General features: G+C 45.7%; 1 protein-coding gene and 1 long non-coding RNA gene across 2 annotated transcripts in view; one reads left to right on the top strand and one right to left on the bottom strand.

The window, feature by feature from the left end:
* LOC130356734 (uncharacterized) overlaps positions 1–16,988 on the bottom strand; it is a 66,328-nt gene that overhangs the window by 4,085 nt on the left and 45,255 nt on the right. The gene's annotated exons all lie outside the window — the stretch shown is intronic.
* Positions 10,127–16,988, top strand: part of MKS1 (MKS transition zone complex subunit 1) — a 71,510-nt gene continuing 64,648 nt past the window's right edge. The window contains exons 1-2 of the mRNA XM_056558639.1: positions 10,127–10,311; positions 10,388–10,497. Coding sequence (XP_056414614.1) covers positions 10,235–10,311; positions 10,388–10,497 — 187 coding nt within the window. The 5' untranslated portion in view covers positions 10,127–10,234. The remainder of the gene's footprint in view (positions 10,312–10,387; positions 10,498–16,988) is intronic.

Here is a 16,988-nt window from a genome sequence, read left to right on the forward strand (position 1 = left end):
CATCTGGCAGATTACAGTCATGAACACCATGCAATTTTACATCAAGACCTAAAGGGGAGTTCTCAAACATCATAGTGGAGCAGTTGCCCATAGCAACCAATCAGAATTAAAAAGGTTGCTAAAAAATGGAAGCTGAAATCTGGTTGGCTGCTATGGACAACTGCCCCACTATTCCTCTGCACAAGGTTTGATCGATCTGCTCCAAAGTTTTGTATAAAAAAAAAATATATATGCATAAAAATGAATGTTTGTGGCTAAATGTTTGACCTAAGCTGACATGCACAACACCTCCTAAAGTTCAAGATGTTATGTATGGACAAGCATATCTTTACAAAAGTACCAGAACAGAACACTCTAGAATCTCCAAATGATCTTACTGGGATACTGGGATCATTAGATAAAAACCGCTCCTCATCTTCTCACTCCTTTAGGCAAGTTTCACACGAAAGTGTTAAATGTGTATTTTATGTGTTCTTATTTTGTGGCCTTATATTGAAGAGCTGAGGTACGTGCTCTCAAATCACCCAAGTGCAAGTGTTCACACAAAAAAACGTGCAGGAGGATGCAGTCCATCGCATGCCCTTCTCAGAAAGGAGAGAGGCCCCGCAACAAACCAAACCCTTCACCTCCGGGCCAAAAGGCACCTGCAAGGTTCCTGATGCAATGTCCCCGTTCGCCGTAGCTACTCGAAAGTGTTCCCGGCAGACAACTAGGTGTTAACCAGGTTGTCACCAAGGAACCAGTAAAACCGGTTTGGCATCCTGAGGAAGCCGGGTTGCCACGGGGTATAGCAGGGAGGTGAGTAACCTCATGGCCACACACACCTCCCCTAGACCGGCAGGAAGGACACCCAAAAGAGCTACCACACCCTACCACTTCCTTGTGAACAAACAGAACACAAGAAGAGGACACAGTGACAAAAATAAATAAGTGGATGGGCGCAGTTTGTAATACTGCCCGGACATCTGACCGGATCTATAAAAATTCCCCGATCCTAGCCGGAAGGCCGGGATACTAAGTGTGAGTGCCCAGAAGAGTGAGAGAAAAAGTGTGTGCTACGTGCTTTCCTTCAAGTGGGGTTGCCAATCCCAAGTGAATTCCGGCACCCTGAGGTCACCACTCCCAGTGCACTTGTGCACCTCGGCCTTCACTCTACCCGGACCTTAAGGCCAGATCCAGCAGGAACATGTCTCATAAGAGATGACTGCTGCCCTCCACAGCCATCCCTGGTACACCTGTCCTACTGTGTGGTTCCCCATCCTGCCTTGGTGGTCTTCCACACCGCCAACTAACAGGAAAGGTACTACACTTGATCTTAGCCAAAAGGCCGAGAAGCGATATTTTGTGACCTCAGGTCTGAAGACACATACTGACAGCTGTATAGCACATTAATATAAAACTGGTCGTAAAGTGAACCGTCATCAGATTGTACCCTATATAACTGATGGCAACATGTTATATAGGGTAAAATTTGCATTTTTACCATGTCCCAGCTCGTCAGCAGTAGTGAGGATAAGCACTTTTCAAATGGTCCAGCTCTGTGTAAGTAGTGCCAGGGTCATGAGCATCTTATCTTCATGTAGTCACCACCACTTGGGCTGTAACCATGCCTACTAGGTGTGATTGACAGTCAAGGCACCACCAAAGTCACTGCTCTGCTCAGATGCAGATTTTACCTTACATAATGTGTTGCCACCAGTTATATAGGTAAAATCTTATGACAGGTGCCCTTTTATGGAAACGTGAGATCACAAATCTTGCCTTGGGGTACGTTCACATCTGTACCACACACAAACATCTATCATATACCACAAATATATGTACCAAAACAATATTTATTTAGCTCATTGTTGAATACATTTTTATCATACATGTTTGCATACGTATTAAATGTATACTTTTTTGTCAATATGTTTTAAACATATACACACACACATACGTTTTACAAATAATCACACACTTGTTTTTTTTTTTTTGGTGTCAATAAAATAACGTTAAATGGGTACTCCGGAGAATTTTTTTACATTTTTTTTTTTAAATCAACTGGTGCCAGAAAGTGAACCAGATTTGTGAATTACCTTTATTAAAAAATCTTAATCCTTCCAGTACTTGTCCATGTCAGGAACAGACCAGAGCAGGATAGGTTTGCTATGGGGATTTGCTCCTGCTCTGGACAGTTCCTGATATGGACAGAGGTGTCAGCAGAGAGCACTGTGGTCAGACAGAAAAGAACAACTGGGAGGTTTAAGATTTTTTAATAGAAATAATTTACAAATCTGTTTAACTTTTTGGCACACCCCTTTAACCCCTTAAGGAACCTTGACATACGCGTACGTCATGACACCCTGGTACTTAAAGGGGTTGTGTGCTGCCCTGACTTTCGGAGCTCTGCTCACAGCGTCCGGAAGTTCATTACTCCGAACGCTGTGTGCGGGCTTCCGTGTTCGCGGCCGCCGGGTGTGACGTCTCGCCCCCCCATGACGTCTCGCCTGCCCCCTCAACGAAAGTCTATGGGGTGACGTCACGCCCGGCGGCTGTGAACACGGAAGCCCGCACACAGCGTTCGGAGTAATGAACTTCCGGACGCTGTGAGCGGAGCTCCGAAAGTCAGGGCAGCGCACAACCCCTTTAAGGACCCATGACGTACACGTACTTCATGGAGAATTCCGGCCCCCGCCGCGTGCCGGGCGGGGATCGGATCGGGATGCCTGCTGAAATCATTCGGCAGGCATCCCGTGCAAATGCCCAGGGGGGTCATCAGACCCCCCCATGTCGGCGATCGCGGCAAATCGCAAGTGAATTTACACTTGCGATTTGTGCGATTCCGGGTCATTACGGGTCTATGGTGACCCAGTGACCCGGTATATAAGGGGGATCGCGGTTGTCTAAGACACCCACGATCCCCCTGAAGGGATAGGAGTGAGGTGGCAGGGGTGCCACCCCTCCTATCCCTGCTATTGGTGGTCTAGACGCGACCACCAATAGCAGATTGGGGGGCGGGGGGTTAACTTTCGTTTTCCCCGCCCTGCCCACCCACAATAGGCGGGGCAGGATGGGGAAATGTCGGGGACCGGCATCAGAGGCAGCGGGCGACGGTGATCCCCGCGGCCATGTCGTGCGGCTGGATCGTACAGAAGCAGGTGAGTTGCTTGGCAACATCTGGAGGGTACAGTTTGAGACCATTATACAATGGTCTCTAACTGTAGCCCTCCAAATGTTGCAAAACTACAACTCCCAGCATGCCCAGACAGCTGTTTGGGCATGCTGGAATATGTAGTTTTGCAACAGCTGGAGGGCTACAGTTAGAGACCACTATACAGTGGTTTCTAACTATAGCCCTCCAGATCTCGCAAAACTACAACTCCTAACATGCCCAAACAGCTGTTTGCTGTCTGGGCATGCTGGGATTTGTAGTTTTGCAACAGCTGGAGGACCACAGTTTGGACATCACTGTGGCCCTCCAGATGGTGCAAAACTGCAAATCCCAGCATGCCCAAACAGCAAACAGCTGTCTCGGCATGCTGGAAGTTGTAGTTGTGTACCTCCAGCTATTGCATAACTGCATCTCCCAGCATGCCCTTCGGCGATCAGTACATGCTGGGAGTTGTAGTTTTGCAACAGCTGGAGGCACACTGGTTTGAAAATACTGAGTTAGGTAACAGAACCTAACTGAAGGTTTTCCAACCGGTGTGCCTCCAGCTGTTGCAAAACTACAACTCCCTGCATGCACGGTTTGTCAGTAAATGCTGGGAGTTGTAGTTTTGAAACAGCTGGAGGTTTGCCCCCCCCATGTGAACGTGCAGGGTACATTCACACGGGAAGGTTTACAGTAAGTTTCCTGCTTCAAGTTTGGGCTGCGGCAAATTTTTCGCCGCAGCTCAAACTCCTAACGGGAAATTCACTGTAACACGCCAGTGTGAATGTACCCTAAAAACACTACACTAACACATAATAAAGAGTAAAACACTACATATACACCCCCTTACACTGTCCCCCCCAATAAAAATTAAAAACTTATTGTATGGCAGTGTTTCCAAAATGGAGCCTCCAGCTGTTGCAAAACAACAACTCCCAACATTTCCGGACAGCCACTGACTGTCCAGGCATGCTGGGAATTTAGCAACAGCTGGAGGCACCCTGTTTGTGAATCACTGGCGTAGAATACCCCTATGTCCACCCCTATGCAATCCCTAATCTAGGCCTCAAATGCGCATGGCGCTCTCTCACTTCGGAGCCCTGTCGTATTTCAAGGAAACAGTTTAGGGCCACATATGGGGTATTTCCGTACTCGGGAGAAATTGCACTACAAATTTTGGGGGGCTTTTTCTCCTTTTGCCCCTTATGAAATGCTTGTTAGTGTAAAAAAATTAAAAATTTTACACTAACATGCTGGTGTTGCCCCATACTTTTTATTTTCACAAGTGTTAAAAGGAAAAAAAGACCCCCAAAATTTGTAACGCAATTTCCTGAGTATGGAAATACCCCAGATGTGGGCGTAAAATGCTCTGCGGGCGCACAACAAGTCTCAGGAGAGAGAGTGCACTACCGTATATACTCGAGTATAAGCCGACCCGAGTATAAGCCGAGACCCCTAATTTCAACCCAAAATCCCAGGAAAAGTTATTGACTCGAGTATAAGCCTAGGGTGGGAAATACCTCATCCCCCCCTGTCATCATCCAGACCCGTCATTAACATCCTCATCATCATCCCCTTGTCATCATCCCACACATCCCCCCTTCATCATCCCCTTATCATCCCACACATCCCCCCTTCATCATCCCCTTATCATCCCACACATCCCCCCTTCATCATCCCCTTATCATCCCACACATCCCCCTTCATCATCCCCTTGTCATCATCCCACACATCCCCCCTTCATCATCCCCTTATCATCCCACACATCCCCCCTTCATCATCCCCTTATCATCCCACACATCCCACACATCCCCCTTCATCATCCCCTTGTCATCATCCCACACATCCCCCCTTCATCATCCCCTTATCATCCCACACATCCCCCCTTCATCATCCCCTTGTCATCATCCCACACATCCCCCCTTCATCATCCCCTTATCATCCCGCACATCCCCCCTTCATCATCCCCTTATCATCCCACACATCCCCCCTTCATCATCCCCTTATCATCCCACACCCCCCCCTTCATCATCCCCACCCCCCTTCATCATCCCCACACCCCCCCCTTCATCATCCTCTTCTCATCATTCGCCCTCAGTGGTCTTCAACCTGCGGACCTCCAGAGGTTTCAAAACTACAACTCCCAGCAAGCCCGGGCAGCCATCGGCTGTCCGGGCTTGCTGGGAGTTGTAGTTTTGAAACCTCCGGAGGTCCGCAGGTTGAAGACCACTGCGGCCTTCAACATCATCCAGCCCCCCTCTCACCCCCTTTAGTTCTGAGTACTCACCTCCGCTCGGCGCTGGTCCGGTCCTGCAGGACTGTCCGGAGAGGAGGTGGTCCGGTGAGGAGGTGGTCCGGGCTGCTATCTTCACCGGGGGCGCCTCTTCTCCGCGCTTCCGGCCCGGAATAGAGGCGTTGCCTTAACAATGACGCAGAAGTACGTTGGCAATGAACGCACCTCTGCGTCGTTGTCACGGCAACGTGACTATTCTGAGGCCGGGCCCGAAGCGCTTAGAAGAGGCCTCCCCGGTGAAGATAGCAGCCCGGAACCAGTATCCCACCGGACCACCTCCTCACCGGACAGTCCTGCAGGACCGGACCAGCGCCGAGCGGAGGTGAGTACTCAGAACTAAAGGGGGTGAGAGGGGGCTGGATGATGTTGAAGGCCGCAGTGGTCTTCAACCTGCGGACCTCCGGAGGTTTCAAAACTACAACTCCCAGCAAGCCCGGACAGCCGATGGCTGCCCGGGCTTGCTGGGAGTTGTAGTTTTGAAACCTCTGGAGGTCCGCAGGTTGAAGACCACTGCGGGTGGGGGAGTTCACTCGAGTATAAGCCGAGGGGGGTGTTTTCAGCACGAAAAATCGTGCTGAAAAACTCGGCCTATACTCGAGTATATACGGTATGTACATTTGACGCCTAAATTGGTGATTTGCACAGGGGTGGCTGATTTTACAGCGGTTCTGCCATAAACGCAAAAAAAGAAATACCCACATGTGACCCCATTTTGGAAACGACACCCCTCACGGAACGTGACAAGGGGTATAGTGAGCCTTAACACCCCACAGGTGTTTAATGAAAATTCTTCAAAGTTGGATGGAAAAATGAAAAATAAAATAAAAATTTCACTAAAATGCTGGTATTACCCCAAATTTTTCATTTTCACAAGGAAAAATAGGAAAAAAGCCCCCCAAAATTTGTAACCCTATTTCTTCTAAGAACATACCTACAATGCTCAGAAGAGAAGGAGCACCATTGGGATTTTGAAGAGAAAATTTGTCCGGAATTGAAGGCCACGTGTGTTTACAAAGCCCCCATAGAGCCAGAACATATGTGACCCCATTTTGGAAAATACACCCCTCATGTAATGTAATAAGGGGTACAGTGAGCATTTACGCCCCACAGGTGTGTGACAGATTTTTGGAACAGTGGTCCGTGAAAATGAAAAATTAAATTTTTCATTTGCACAGCCCACTGTTCCAAAGATCTGTCAAACGCCAGTGGGGTGTAAATACTCACTGCACCCCTTATTAAATTCTGTGAGGGGTGTAGTTTCCAAAATGGGGTCACATGTGGGGGGGGGTTCCACTGTTCTGGCACCATGGGGGGCTTTGTAAACACACATGGCCCCCGACTTCTATTCCAAAAATTCTGTCTCCAAAAGCTCAATGGCGCTCCTCCTCTTCTGAGCATTGTAGTGCGCCAGCAGAGCACTTGACATCCACACATTGGGTATTTCCATACCCAGAAGAGATGGGGTTACAAATTTTGGGGGTCATTTTCTCTTATTACCCCTTGTAAAAATGTAAAATTTGGGGGAAAACCAGCATTTTAGTGAAATTTTTTTTTTTTTTTCATTTACACATCCGACTTTAACAAAAAGCCGTCAAACACCTGTGAGGTGTTAAGGCTCACTGTACCCCTTGTTGCGTTTTCAAAATAATATGCCATGTGTTGTTTTTTTTTGCGGTCCTGGCACCATAGGGGCTTCGTAAATGCGACATCCCCTCCAAAAACCATTTTAGCAAAATTCGCTTTTCAAAAGCCAAATGTGACTCCTTCTCTTCTGAGCATTGTAATGCGCCAGCAGGGCACTTGAAGTCCACACATGGGGTATTTCCATACTCAGAAGAGATGGGGTTACAAATTTTGGGGGGCATTTTGTCCTATTATCCCTTGTAAAAATTTAAAATTTGGGGGAAAACTTGCATTTTAGTGAAAAAAAAAAAATCATTTACACATCCAACTTTAACGAAAAGTCGTCAAACACCTGTGGGGTGATAAGGCTCACTGGACCCCTTATTACGTGCCTTGAGGGGTCCAGTTTCCAAAATAGTATGCCATGTGTTTTTTTTTTTTTTGCTGTTCTGGCACCATAGGGGCTTCCTAAATGCAACATGCCCCCCAAAAACCATTTCAGAAAAACTCACTCTCCAAAATCCCACTGTCGCTCCTTCCCTTCTGAGCCCTCTACTGCGCCCGCCGTACACTTGACATACACATATGAGGTATTTCCTTACTCGAGAGAAATTGGGTTACAAATTTTAGGAAGATTTCTCTCCTTTTACCCCTTGTAAAAATTCAAAAACTGGGTCTACAAGAACATGCTGGTGTAAAAAATGAAGATTTTGAATTTTCTCCATCAATTTGCTGCTATTCCTGTGAAACACCTAAAGGGTTAACAAACCTTTTGAATGTCATTTTGAATACTTTGAGGGGTGCAGTTTTTATATTGGGGTCATTTGTGGTATTTCTTATATAAAGGCCCTTCAAATCCACTTCAAAACAGAACTGGTCCCCGAAAAATTTCGATTTTGAAAATGTTGTGAAAAATTGGAAAATTGCTGCTATACTTTGAAGCCCTCTGATGTCTTCCAAAAGTAAAAACATGTCAACTTCATGATACAATCATAAAGTAGACATGTTGTATATGTGAATCAATATATAATTTATTTGGAATATTCATTTTCCGTATAAGCAGAGAGCTTCAAAGTAAAAAAAAAAAAAGCGAAATTTTCAATTTTTTCATCAAATTTTGGAATTTTTCACCAAGAAATGATGCAAATATCGACAAAATTTTACCACTAACATAAAGTAGAATATTTCACGAAAAAACAATCTCGGAATCAGGATGAAAGGTAAAAGATCACAGAGTTATTAATGTTTTAAAGTGACAGTGGTCAGATGTGCAAAAAATGGCTGGGTCCTACAGTGAAGATTGGCTGGGTCCTTAAGGGGTTAAAGGGGAACTGAACTTATCAGACACTTATTCCCTATCCACAGGGACCCCTTGTGATCTCCTGTACGCATACTTGTCTACCTGTTCTCAGTGCACTCCGGCCCTCATCTTCCTGGACAAGCGCAAGTGACAGCCCTCTCAACCAATTGACGCCTGCCGAACCACCGGGTTGGAGTGCGCCAAGAATGGGTAGACGAGGCCTCATACAGTGATCACGGAGGGTGCCATTGGTCAGATTCCCCGTGATAAGCATTTGACAAGTTCAGTTCCCTGGACTACCCCTTTAATCCCTTAACGACGCAGGACGCATATTTACGCTGCGACCCCGCATCACATCGCGTCGGTCCCGGCGCTCATCAACGGCCGGGACCCGCGGCTAATACCACACATTGCCGATCGCGGCAATGTGCGGTATTAATGCTTTAGAAGCGGCGGTCAAAGCTGACCGCCGCTTCTAAAGTGAAAGTGAAACTATCTTGGCTAGTCAGTCGGGCTGTTCGGGACCGCCGCGGTGAAATCGCGGCGTCCCGAACAGCTTACAGGACACCGGGAGGGCCCTTACCTGCCTCCTCGGTGTCCGATCGACGAATGACTGCTCCGTGCCTGAGATCCATGCAGGAGCAGTCAAGCGCCGATAACACTGATCACAGGCGTGTTAATACACGCCTGTGATCTGTGTAAAAGATCAGTGTGTGCAATGTTATAGGTCCCTATGGGACCTATAACACTGCAAAAAAATTTTTTAAAAAGTGTCAATAAAGATCATTTAACCCCTTCCCTAATAAAAGTTTGAATCACCCCCCTTTTCCCATAAAAAAATAAAACAGTGTAAATAAAAATAAACATATGTGGTATTGCCGCGTGCGTAAATGTCCGAACTATAAAAATATATCATTAATTAAACCGCACGGTCAATGGCGTACACGTAAAAAAAATTACAAAAAAAAGTCCAAAAAAGTGTATTTTGGTCACTTTTTATACCATTAAAAAAGGAATAAAAAGTGATTAAAAAGTCCGATCAAAACAAAAATCAAACCGATAAAAACTTCAGATCACGGCGCAAAAAATTTGTCCTCATTTCGCCCTGCACCTGGAAAAATAAAAAAGTTATAGGGGTCAGAAGATGACATTTTTAAACGTATAAATTTTCCTGCATGTAGTTATGATTTTTTTCCAGAAGTACGACAAAATCAAACCTATAAAAGTAGGGTATCATTTTAACCATATGGACCTACAGAATAATGATAAGGTGTCATTTTTACCGAAATATGCACTGCGTAGAAACGGAAGCCCCCAAAATTTACAAAATGGCGTTTTTCGATTTTGTCGCACAATGATTTTTTTTTCCGTTTTGCCCTGAATTTTTGGGTAAAATGACTAATGTCACTGCAAAGTAGAATTGGTGACGCAAAAAATAAGCCATAATATGGATTTTAGGTGGAAAATTGAGAGGGTTATGATTTTTATAAGGTAAGGAGGAAAAAACGAAAGTGCAAAAACAGAAAAACCCTTAAGGTCCTTAAGGGGTTAAAATGTGAATAAGACACTGAATTCAGTAGGGAATGTTCTGATTTTTGTATATTAGTTCAGGGATACTGTACATAATGGGATTCCTTGATAAGTTTTATAATAAAATAAAGTAAAAAAAAATAACAAAAAGAAAAAAAAAAACTTTGATAGACATCTCAGCCCTGAACAGTATTACATTGTTACAGTCATTCCAATTTCTACCTCAAGGGGGCGAATTGGTATACACAACGACCAGGTCGTGCGCGTGATTCCGATTTGAAAACGTGATGACGCTGAGCCTGGGAACACGCACGTAGCGGTTACCTGGGAGACGAGGACGCGTGGCCCGGTGATGGCGGAGGAATGGAACCAAGACAGCGGGGAGGCGGTATACAGGTCCCGGGACCCCATCAAGAACCTGAAGATCCGGTAAGGCCGCGCCGTGACCCTGGATGGATGCCGCCATTGCTAGTGATCGCATATGATGACGCGTTTGTGTGTACAGGGTGAAGTTGCAGCGGGTGTCGCCGGTCAGTGCCCTGGTACAGCGGGCACAGGGGCAGCAGGAAGAGGGCGGAGGAAGAGGGGACGTCGCGCTCCGGACTCTGGGCACCAGTGAGTATATAGGAGGATTCTGTGCTATTAGGTTATTTAGTAGATAAGCCTTGACCTATCCAGATTTAGAAAATGGCAGTTCCCCCCCCCCTCCAAAAAAAACAGCGCCACACCTGTCCTAGTTTGTATGTGGTATTGCAGGTCAGTTACATACAGGGCTCAAGTCCTGCAGGAACGTGTAGGAACTGAGTTCCTGCACTTTTTCCACAGCAGGAACACCGTTCCCATTAGTAGGAGGTCTGCTGGACCAGCCCTTGAGTGAAAATCTTGGATGAGTTCCTGCACTTTTTTCCCCCAGTACTTGACCACTGGTTACATAGAAGTAGGGCTGGGCGGTATGACCAAATGTGTGTATCATGGTATTTTTTAAACTTTTGGCAGTTCCACGGTATATAACGGTATTTCCTAGCGCCCCTCTCACTTCGGAGCCCTGTCGTATTTCAAGGAAACAGTTTAGGGCCACATATGGGGTATTTCCGTACTCGGGAGAAATTGTACTTGGGGGGGGCTTTTTCTCCTTTTACCCCTTATGAAAAGGAAAAGTTGGGGTCTACACCAGCCTGTTAGTGTAAAAAAAACAGAAAACTTTTACACTAGCATGCTGGTGTTGCCCTATACTTTTTATTTTCACAAGCGGTAAAAGGAAAAAAAAGACCCCCAAAATTTGTAACGCAATTTCTCCTGAGTACGGAAATACCCCATATGTGGGCGTAAAATGCTCTGTGGGCGCATAACAAGGCTCAGGAGAGAGAGTGCACTATGTACATTTGAGGCCTAAATTGGTGATTTGCACAGGGGTGGCTGATTTTACAGCGGTTCTGACATAAACACAAAAAAATAAATACCCACATGTGACCCCATTTTGGAAACTACACCCCTCACGGAATGTAACAAGGGGTACAGTGAGCCTTAACACCCCACAGGTGTTTGACGTTAAAGTTGGATTGGAAAATGAAAAAAAAAAATGTTCACTAAAATGTTGGTGTTACCCTAAATTTTTCATTTTCACAAGGGAAAATAGGAAAAAAGCCCCCCAAAATTTGTAACCCCATTTCTTCTGAGTAAGAACATACCCCATATGTGGATGTAAAGTGCTCTGCTGGCGAACTACAATGATCAGAAGAAAGGGAGCCCCATTGGGCTTTTTCTCCTATTACCCCTTGCAAAAATTCAAAAACTGGGTCTACAAGAACATGCCAGTGTAAAAAATGAAGATTTTGAATTTTCTCCTTCAATTTGCTGCTGTTCCTGTGAAAAACCTAAAGGGTTAACATACCTTTTGAATGTCATTTTGAATACTTTGAGGGGTGCAGTTTTTATAATGGGGTCATTTATGGGGTATTTCTAATATGAAAGCCCTTTAAATCCACTTAAAAACTGAACTGGTCCCTGAAAAATTTTGATTTTGAATATTTTGTGAAAAATTGGAAAATTGCTGCTGAACTTTGAAGCCCTCTGATGTCTTCCAAAAGTAAAAACATGTCAATTTTATGATGCTCACATAAAGTAGACATATTGTATATGTGAATCAATATATAATTTATTTGGAATATCCATTTTCCTTATAAGCAGAGAGATTCAAAGTAAATAAAAAAAAATGCAAAATTTTCAATTTTTTCATCAAATTTTGGAATTTTTCACCAAGAAATGATGCAAGTATCGACAAAATTTTACCACTAATATAAAGTAGAATATGTCACGAAAAAACTGAGTGACAGTGGTCAGATGTGCAAAAAATGGCCGGGTCCTACGGTGAAAATTTCGCTGGGTCCTTAAGAAGTTAAAAACACATTAGTGCACAGAGTGTAGGAATGTTCCCTGGAAAATTCAACCCCCTGACTCTCGCTCAATAGCAAGAAATGGTGAAGCAAGTCCCATATATATATATATATATATATATATATATATATATATATATATATATATATATATATATATATATATAGACTAATACGGCTACTCCTAACTAGGGATCGACCGATTATCGGTATGGCCGATAATCACGATTTTGGGCATTATCGGTATCGGCAATTACCTTGCCGATAAGCCGATAATGCCCCGCCCCCTGCTCCGCCCCCACCTCACCACGACCGCAACCCCCCGACCCGCCGCACCGCACCCCGACGCACCGCGTCGTACCCCCCACCGTGATGCTGGGCGGTATACCGGTATGGATTTTTGCCCATACCGCTATACCGTTCGGGCCCCTCCCCCACCCTCCGAGTTAATAAAAAAATTAAACTTACCCGTAATGGGGTTGGTCCGGCCCATCCTTCCTTCCTGTAGTGTCCGGCGCCATTCCGGGTGGAGGGTGAACCGGTCCGGGCTGTCCTTCTTCACCGGCGGTCATCTTCTCCACTCCGGGCAGGCTCCGGCCTAGTACACTGCATAGAGGCCGCTACGACGTGACGTCAGGTGCGTCGCTGCGCACGGGCGTCACTGCGCAGCGGCGTCTATGCAGCGTACTAGGCCGGAGCCTGCCCGGAGTGGAGAAGATGACCGCCGGAGAAGAAGGACAGCCCGGACCGGTTCACTCTTCACCCGAAATGGCGCCGGACACTACAGGAAGGAAGAATGGATGGCCCGGACCACCCTGACAGGTAGGGGGAGAGAAGCGGGTGGTGGCGGCGGCGGCGGGCCTATGGCCCCGCAAAAGCCACTGCAGATCATTGATTTAAAGCGCCCGCTTTAAATCAATGATCTGCAGCGGTGTCGCAGGGGGTTAAATAGCCGATAACTTATACTGGAATATCGGTATAAGTTATCGGCTATCGGCCCTAACCTGCACCGATTATCGGTATCGGCCCTAAAAAAACGATATCGGTCGATCACTACTCCTAACTACTATATATATATATATATATATATATATATATATATATATATATATCTCTATATAGCATGCAAAGTTTCTCTTCACACCACCATATAAGGTAGCGTGCCCTCTGATCAGCTCTGGCTCTGGTTACAAAGTCTCAGAAGCTGACTGGGATTTATGCCAAGTCAGAGTTCTCCCCAGAAGGGAAGAGGACCCATCTGCAGACAGCTGTTTCGGGGTGTTTTTTTAATTAAGAGCCGAGTCAAGTGCTCTCTATCACAAAGTGCAAGAAAAAGTGCAAACGTGCCACACTAAAAAAAACTTGCATAAAGGATGCAGTCTATCGCTAAGCCCTTCTCCAACAGTCTCTCCTGTTGGCCCCCTAACAAACCTACCCTTCACCTCCGGGCCAAAAGGCACCTGCAAGGATCCAGGTTCGATGCCCCTTTTTGCCGAAGCTACTAAGGGGCCGTAAATGCACCTGGCTTCAACCTAGGCGTTAACCAAGGTATCAGCCGAGGAGCCGTATACTGATGGCATCTTGACCTAAGTAAAGATGCCCAGGGGTTGCAGGGAGGTGAGGAACCTGATGCAAACACACACCTCCCCTAGACCGCCAGGAGGGACACCCAGAAGGGCTACCGCATCCTGACAATCCTGTGTACAAATAAAGACACAAACATGGCACAGTGACAAACATAAAAAAATAATAAATAAGTGGACGAGTGCAGATATACTGCCCGGTCATCCGGCCGGATCTATAAAGATTTCCCTGATCCTAGCCAGAAGGCCGGGATACAAAGGGTGAGTGCCAAAGGTGAAGAGTATGGTGCAGTGCATTCACTCAGTGAGTTAACACCCAGTGAGTTTCAGCACCTCAGGGTCACCACTCCCCGAGGCACAGAAGTACCTCGGCTCTACACCCCTCTACCTCATGGCAAGACCCGGAGGAAACAGGTCACATCAGGACAGCCGTTGAGCTGGTTACGTGGCACCAGCCCCGGAACACCTGCTCCTCCATGCAGCATCCATCCTACATCAATGGCAGAGACTAAACCACTGATAAGAACAGATACAATACTTGGTGCTTTTTATTTTTCTAAAGCCGAGGAACGTGCTCTCGATTCACCCAAAGTGCAAGAAAAAGTGCAAACGTGTTACACTAAAAAAAAGTGCACAAAGGATGCGGTCTATCACAAGCCCTTCTCCGATAGGAGAGAGGCCCCCCAACAAACCTTACCCTTCGCCTCCGGACCAAAAGGTACCTGCGAGGTTCCAGGTTCGATGTCCCTTTTCGCCGAAGCTACTAGGGGACCACAAATGCTCCCGGCATCCCCCTTGGCGTTAGCCAAGGTATCTGCCCGCAGAGCCAATAACGGTAGGTACCCTGCCAAAGCAGGAGTACCCGGGGTGTTTGCAGGGAGGTGCGGAACCTAATGGCCACACACACCTCCCCTAGACAGCCAGGAGGGACACCCAGAAGGGCTACCGCATCCTGACAAATCCTGTGAACACACAACACGCAAAAAGTGACACAGTGAGACAAAAATAAATAAATAAGTTAATGTGTGCAGATATACTGTCCGGACATCCGGCCGGATCTATAAAAATTTCTCTGATCCTAGCCAGAAGGCCGGGAATCAAGAGGTGAGTGCCACAAGGTGAAGAGATCATGGTGCCCGTGCTTCAACTCAGTGAGCCGGTACTCCCAGTGAGTTTCGGCACCTCGGGGTCACCACTCCCCGAGGCACAAAAGTACCTCGGCTCTAGACCCTCTCAGCCTTGTGGCAAGACCCGGAGGAAACAGGTCACATCGGGGCAGCCGTCGAGCTGATTCCTCAAAACCAGCCCCGAAAAGCCCTGGTACACCTTGGTGCTTGCCCCTTGTCTGTACAGAGCAGGGTGTTCTGGCTTAGCTGAGGATGAGAGACCTGTAGCGACTAGCTAAAAGGGACGAGTATTTTCCTCAGGGAGAGGCACCGCTTCCGGTGTAAAACGGAGATTCCCTTCCCTTCTGGGGAGAACACTGACTTGGCATAAATCCCAATCAGCTTTTGAGACTTTGTAACCAGAGCCAGAGCTGATCAGAGGGCATGCTACCTTATATGGTGGTGTGATGAAAAACTTTGCATACTTCTTACCCAGAAATCTCCCTGAGGTGTGTATATACATATGTATGTGTATATGTGTGTGTGTGTATATATATATATATATATATATATATATATATATATATATATATATACACACACACACAGTCATGGCCATAAATGTTGGCACCCCTGAATTTCTTCAAGAAAATTAAGCATTTCTCCCTGAAAAGCATTGCAGTAACACATGTTTTGATATACCAATGTTTATTCCCTTTGGGGGGCATGTATCATTATTTGTGTATGGTAGAAGCAGTTTACCCCTTTTGCCAAATTCTAAATTATGCGCAGATGCGCTAAATTTATCAATCAAGCACAATGAGTTTCATAAATTGCGGGCAAATATAGTAATCTCCTCATACCTCCACTCTTTGATAAATGAAATCGATGATTTAGAGCATCTTGTTACATGCAGCCCAAGATGGCTTATATTTGCGTAAAAAATATGGTCATTGCGCAAGATTTCTGCAGGTAAATGAAATGTACGCAGTTAATAAATTTGTGCGTACTAAATATGTCACTCCAAGGTACAACGAGGATATGCTCCACCAGAATGCATGCAAAAAAAGCTTGCGCAAAATTTTGCACAAAAATTTTAACACAAAACAGGGGTAAAATCTTTGATACATGTCCCCCTTTGGGGGTATTGGAACTAAACCAAAAAATGGGAGGAAAAAAGCAAATTGGACAAAATGTCACCCCAAACTCCAAAAATGGTCTGGCCAAAAATATTGGCACCCTTTCAATATTGTGGAAAAATAAGATTGTTTCAAGCATGTGATGCTCCTTTAAACTCACCTGGGGCAAGTAACCAGTGTGGGTAATATAAAAATCTCACCTGAAAGAAGATAAAAAGGAGAGAAGTTCACTTAGTCTTTGCCTTGTGTGTCTGTGTGCGCCACACTAAGCATGGACAACAGAAAGAGGACAAGAGAACTGTCTGAGGACTTGAGAACCAAAATTGTGGAAAAATATCAACAATCTCAAGGTTACAAGTCCATCTCCTGAGATCTAGATTTGCCTTTGTCCACAGTGCACAACATTATCAAGAAGTTTGCAACCCATGGCATTGTAGCTAATCTCCCTGGGCATGGACAGAAGAGAAAAGTTGATGAAAGGTGTCAACACAGGATAGTCCGGATGGTGGATAAGCAGCTCCAAACAAGTTCCAAAGATATTCAAGCTGTCCTCCAGGCTCAGGGAGCATCAGTGTCAGCGCAAACTATCTGTCGACATTTATATGAAATGAAACGCTATGGCAGGACACCCAGGAGGACCCCACTGCTGACACAGACATAAAAAACCAAGACTACATTTTGCCAAAATGAACTTGAGTAAGCCAAAATCCTTCTGTGAAAACGTCTTGTGTACAGATGAGACCAAGATAGAGCTTTTTGGTAAAGCACATTGTTTACCGAAAACAGAATTAGGTCTACAAAGAAAAGAACACAGTACCTACAGTGAAATATGGTGAATGTTCAATTATGTTTTGGGGTTATTTTGCTGCCTCTGGCACTGGGTGC

The sequence above is a fragment of the Hyla sarda genome, chromosome 2 (genome assembly GCF_029499605.1).
Source record: "Hyla sarda isolate aHylSar1 chromosome 2, aHylSar1.hap1, whole genome shotgun sequence".
NCBI lineage: Eukaryota > Metazoa > Chordata > Amphibia > Anura > Hylidae > Hyla > Hyla sarda.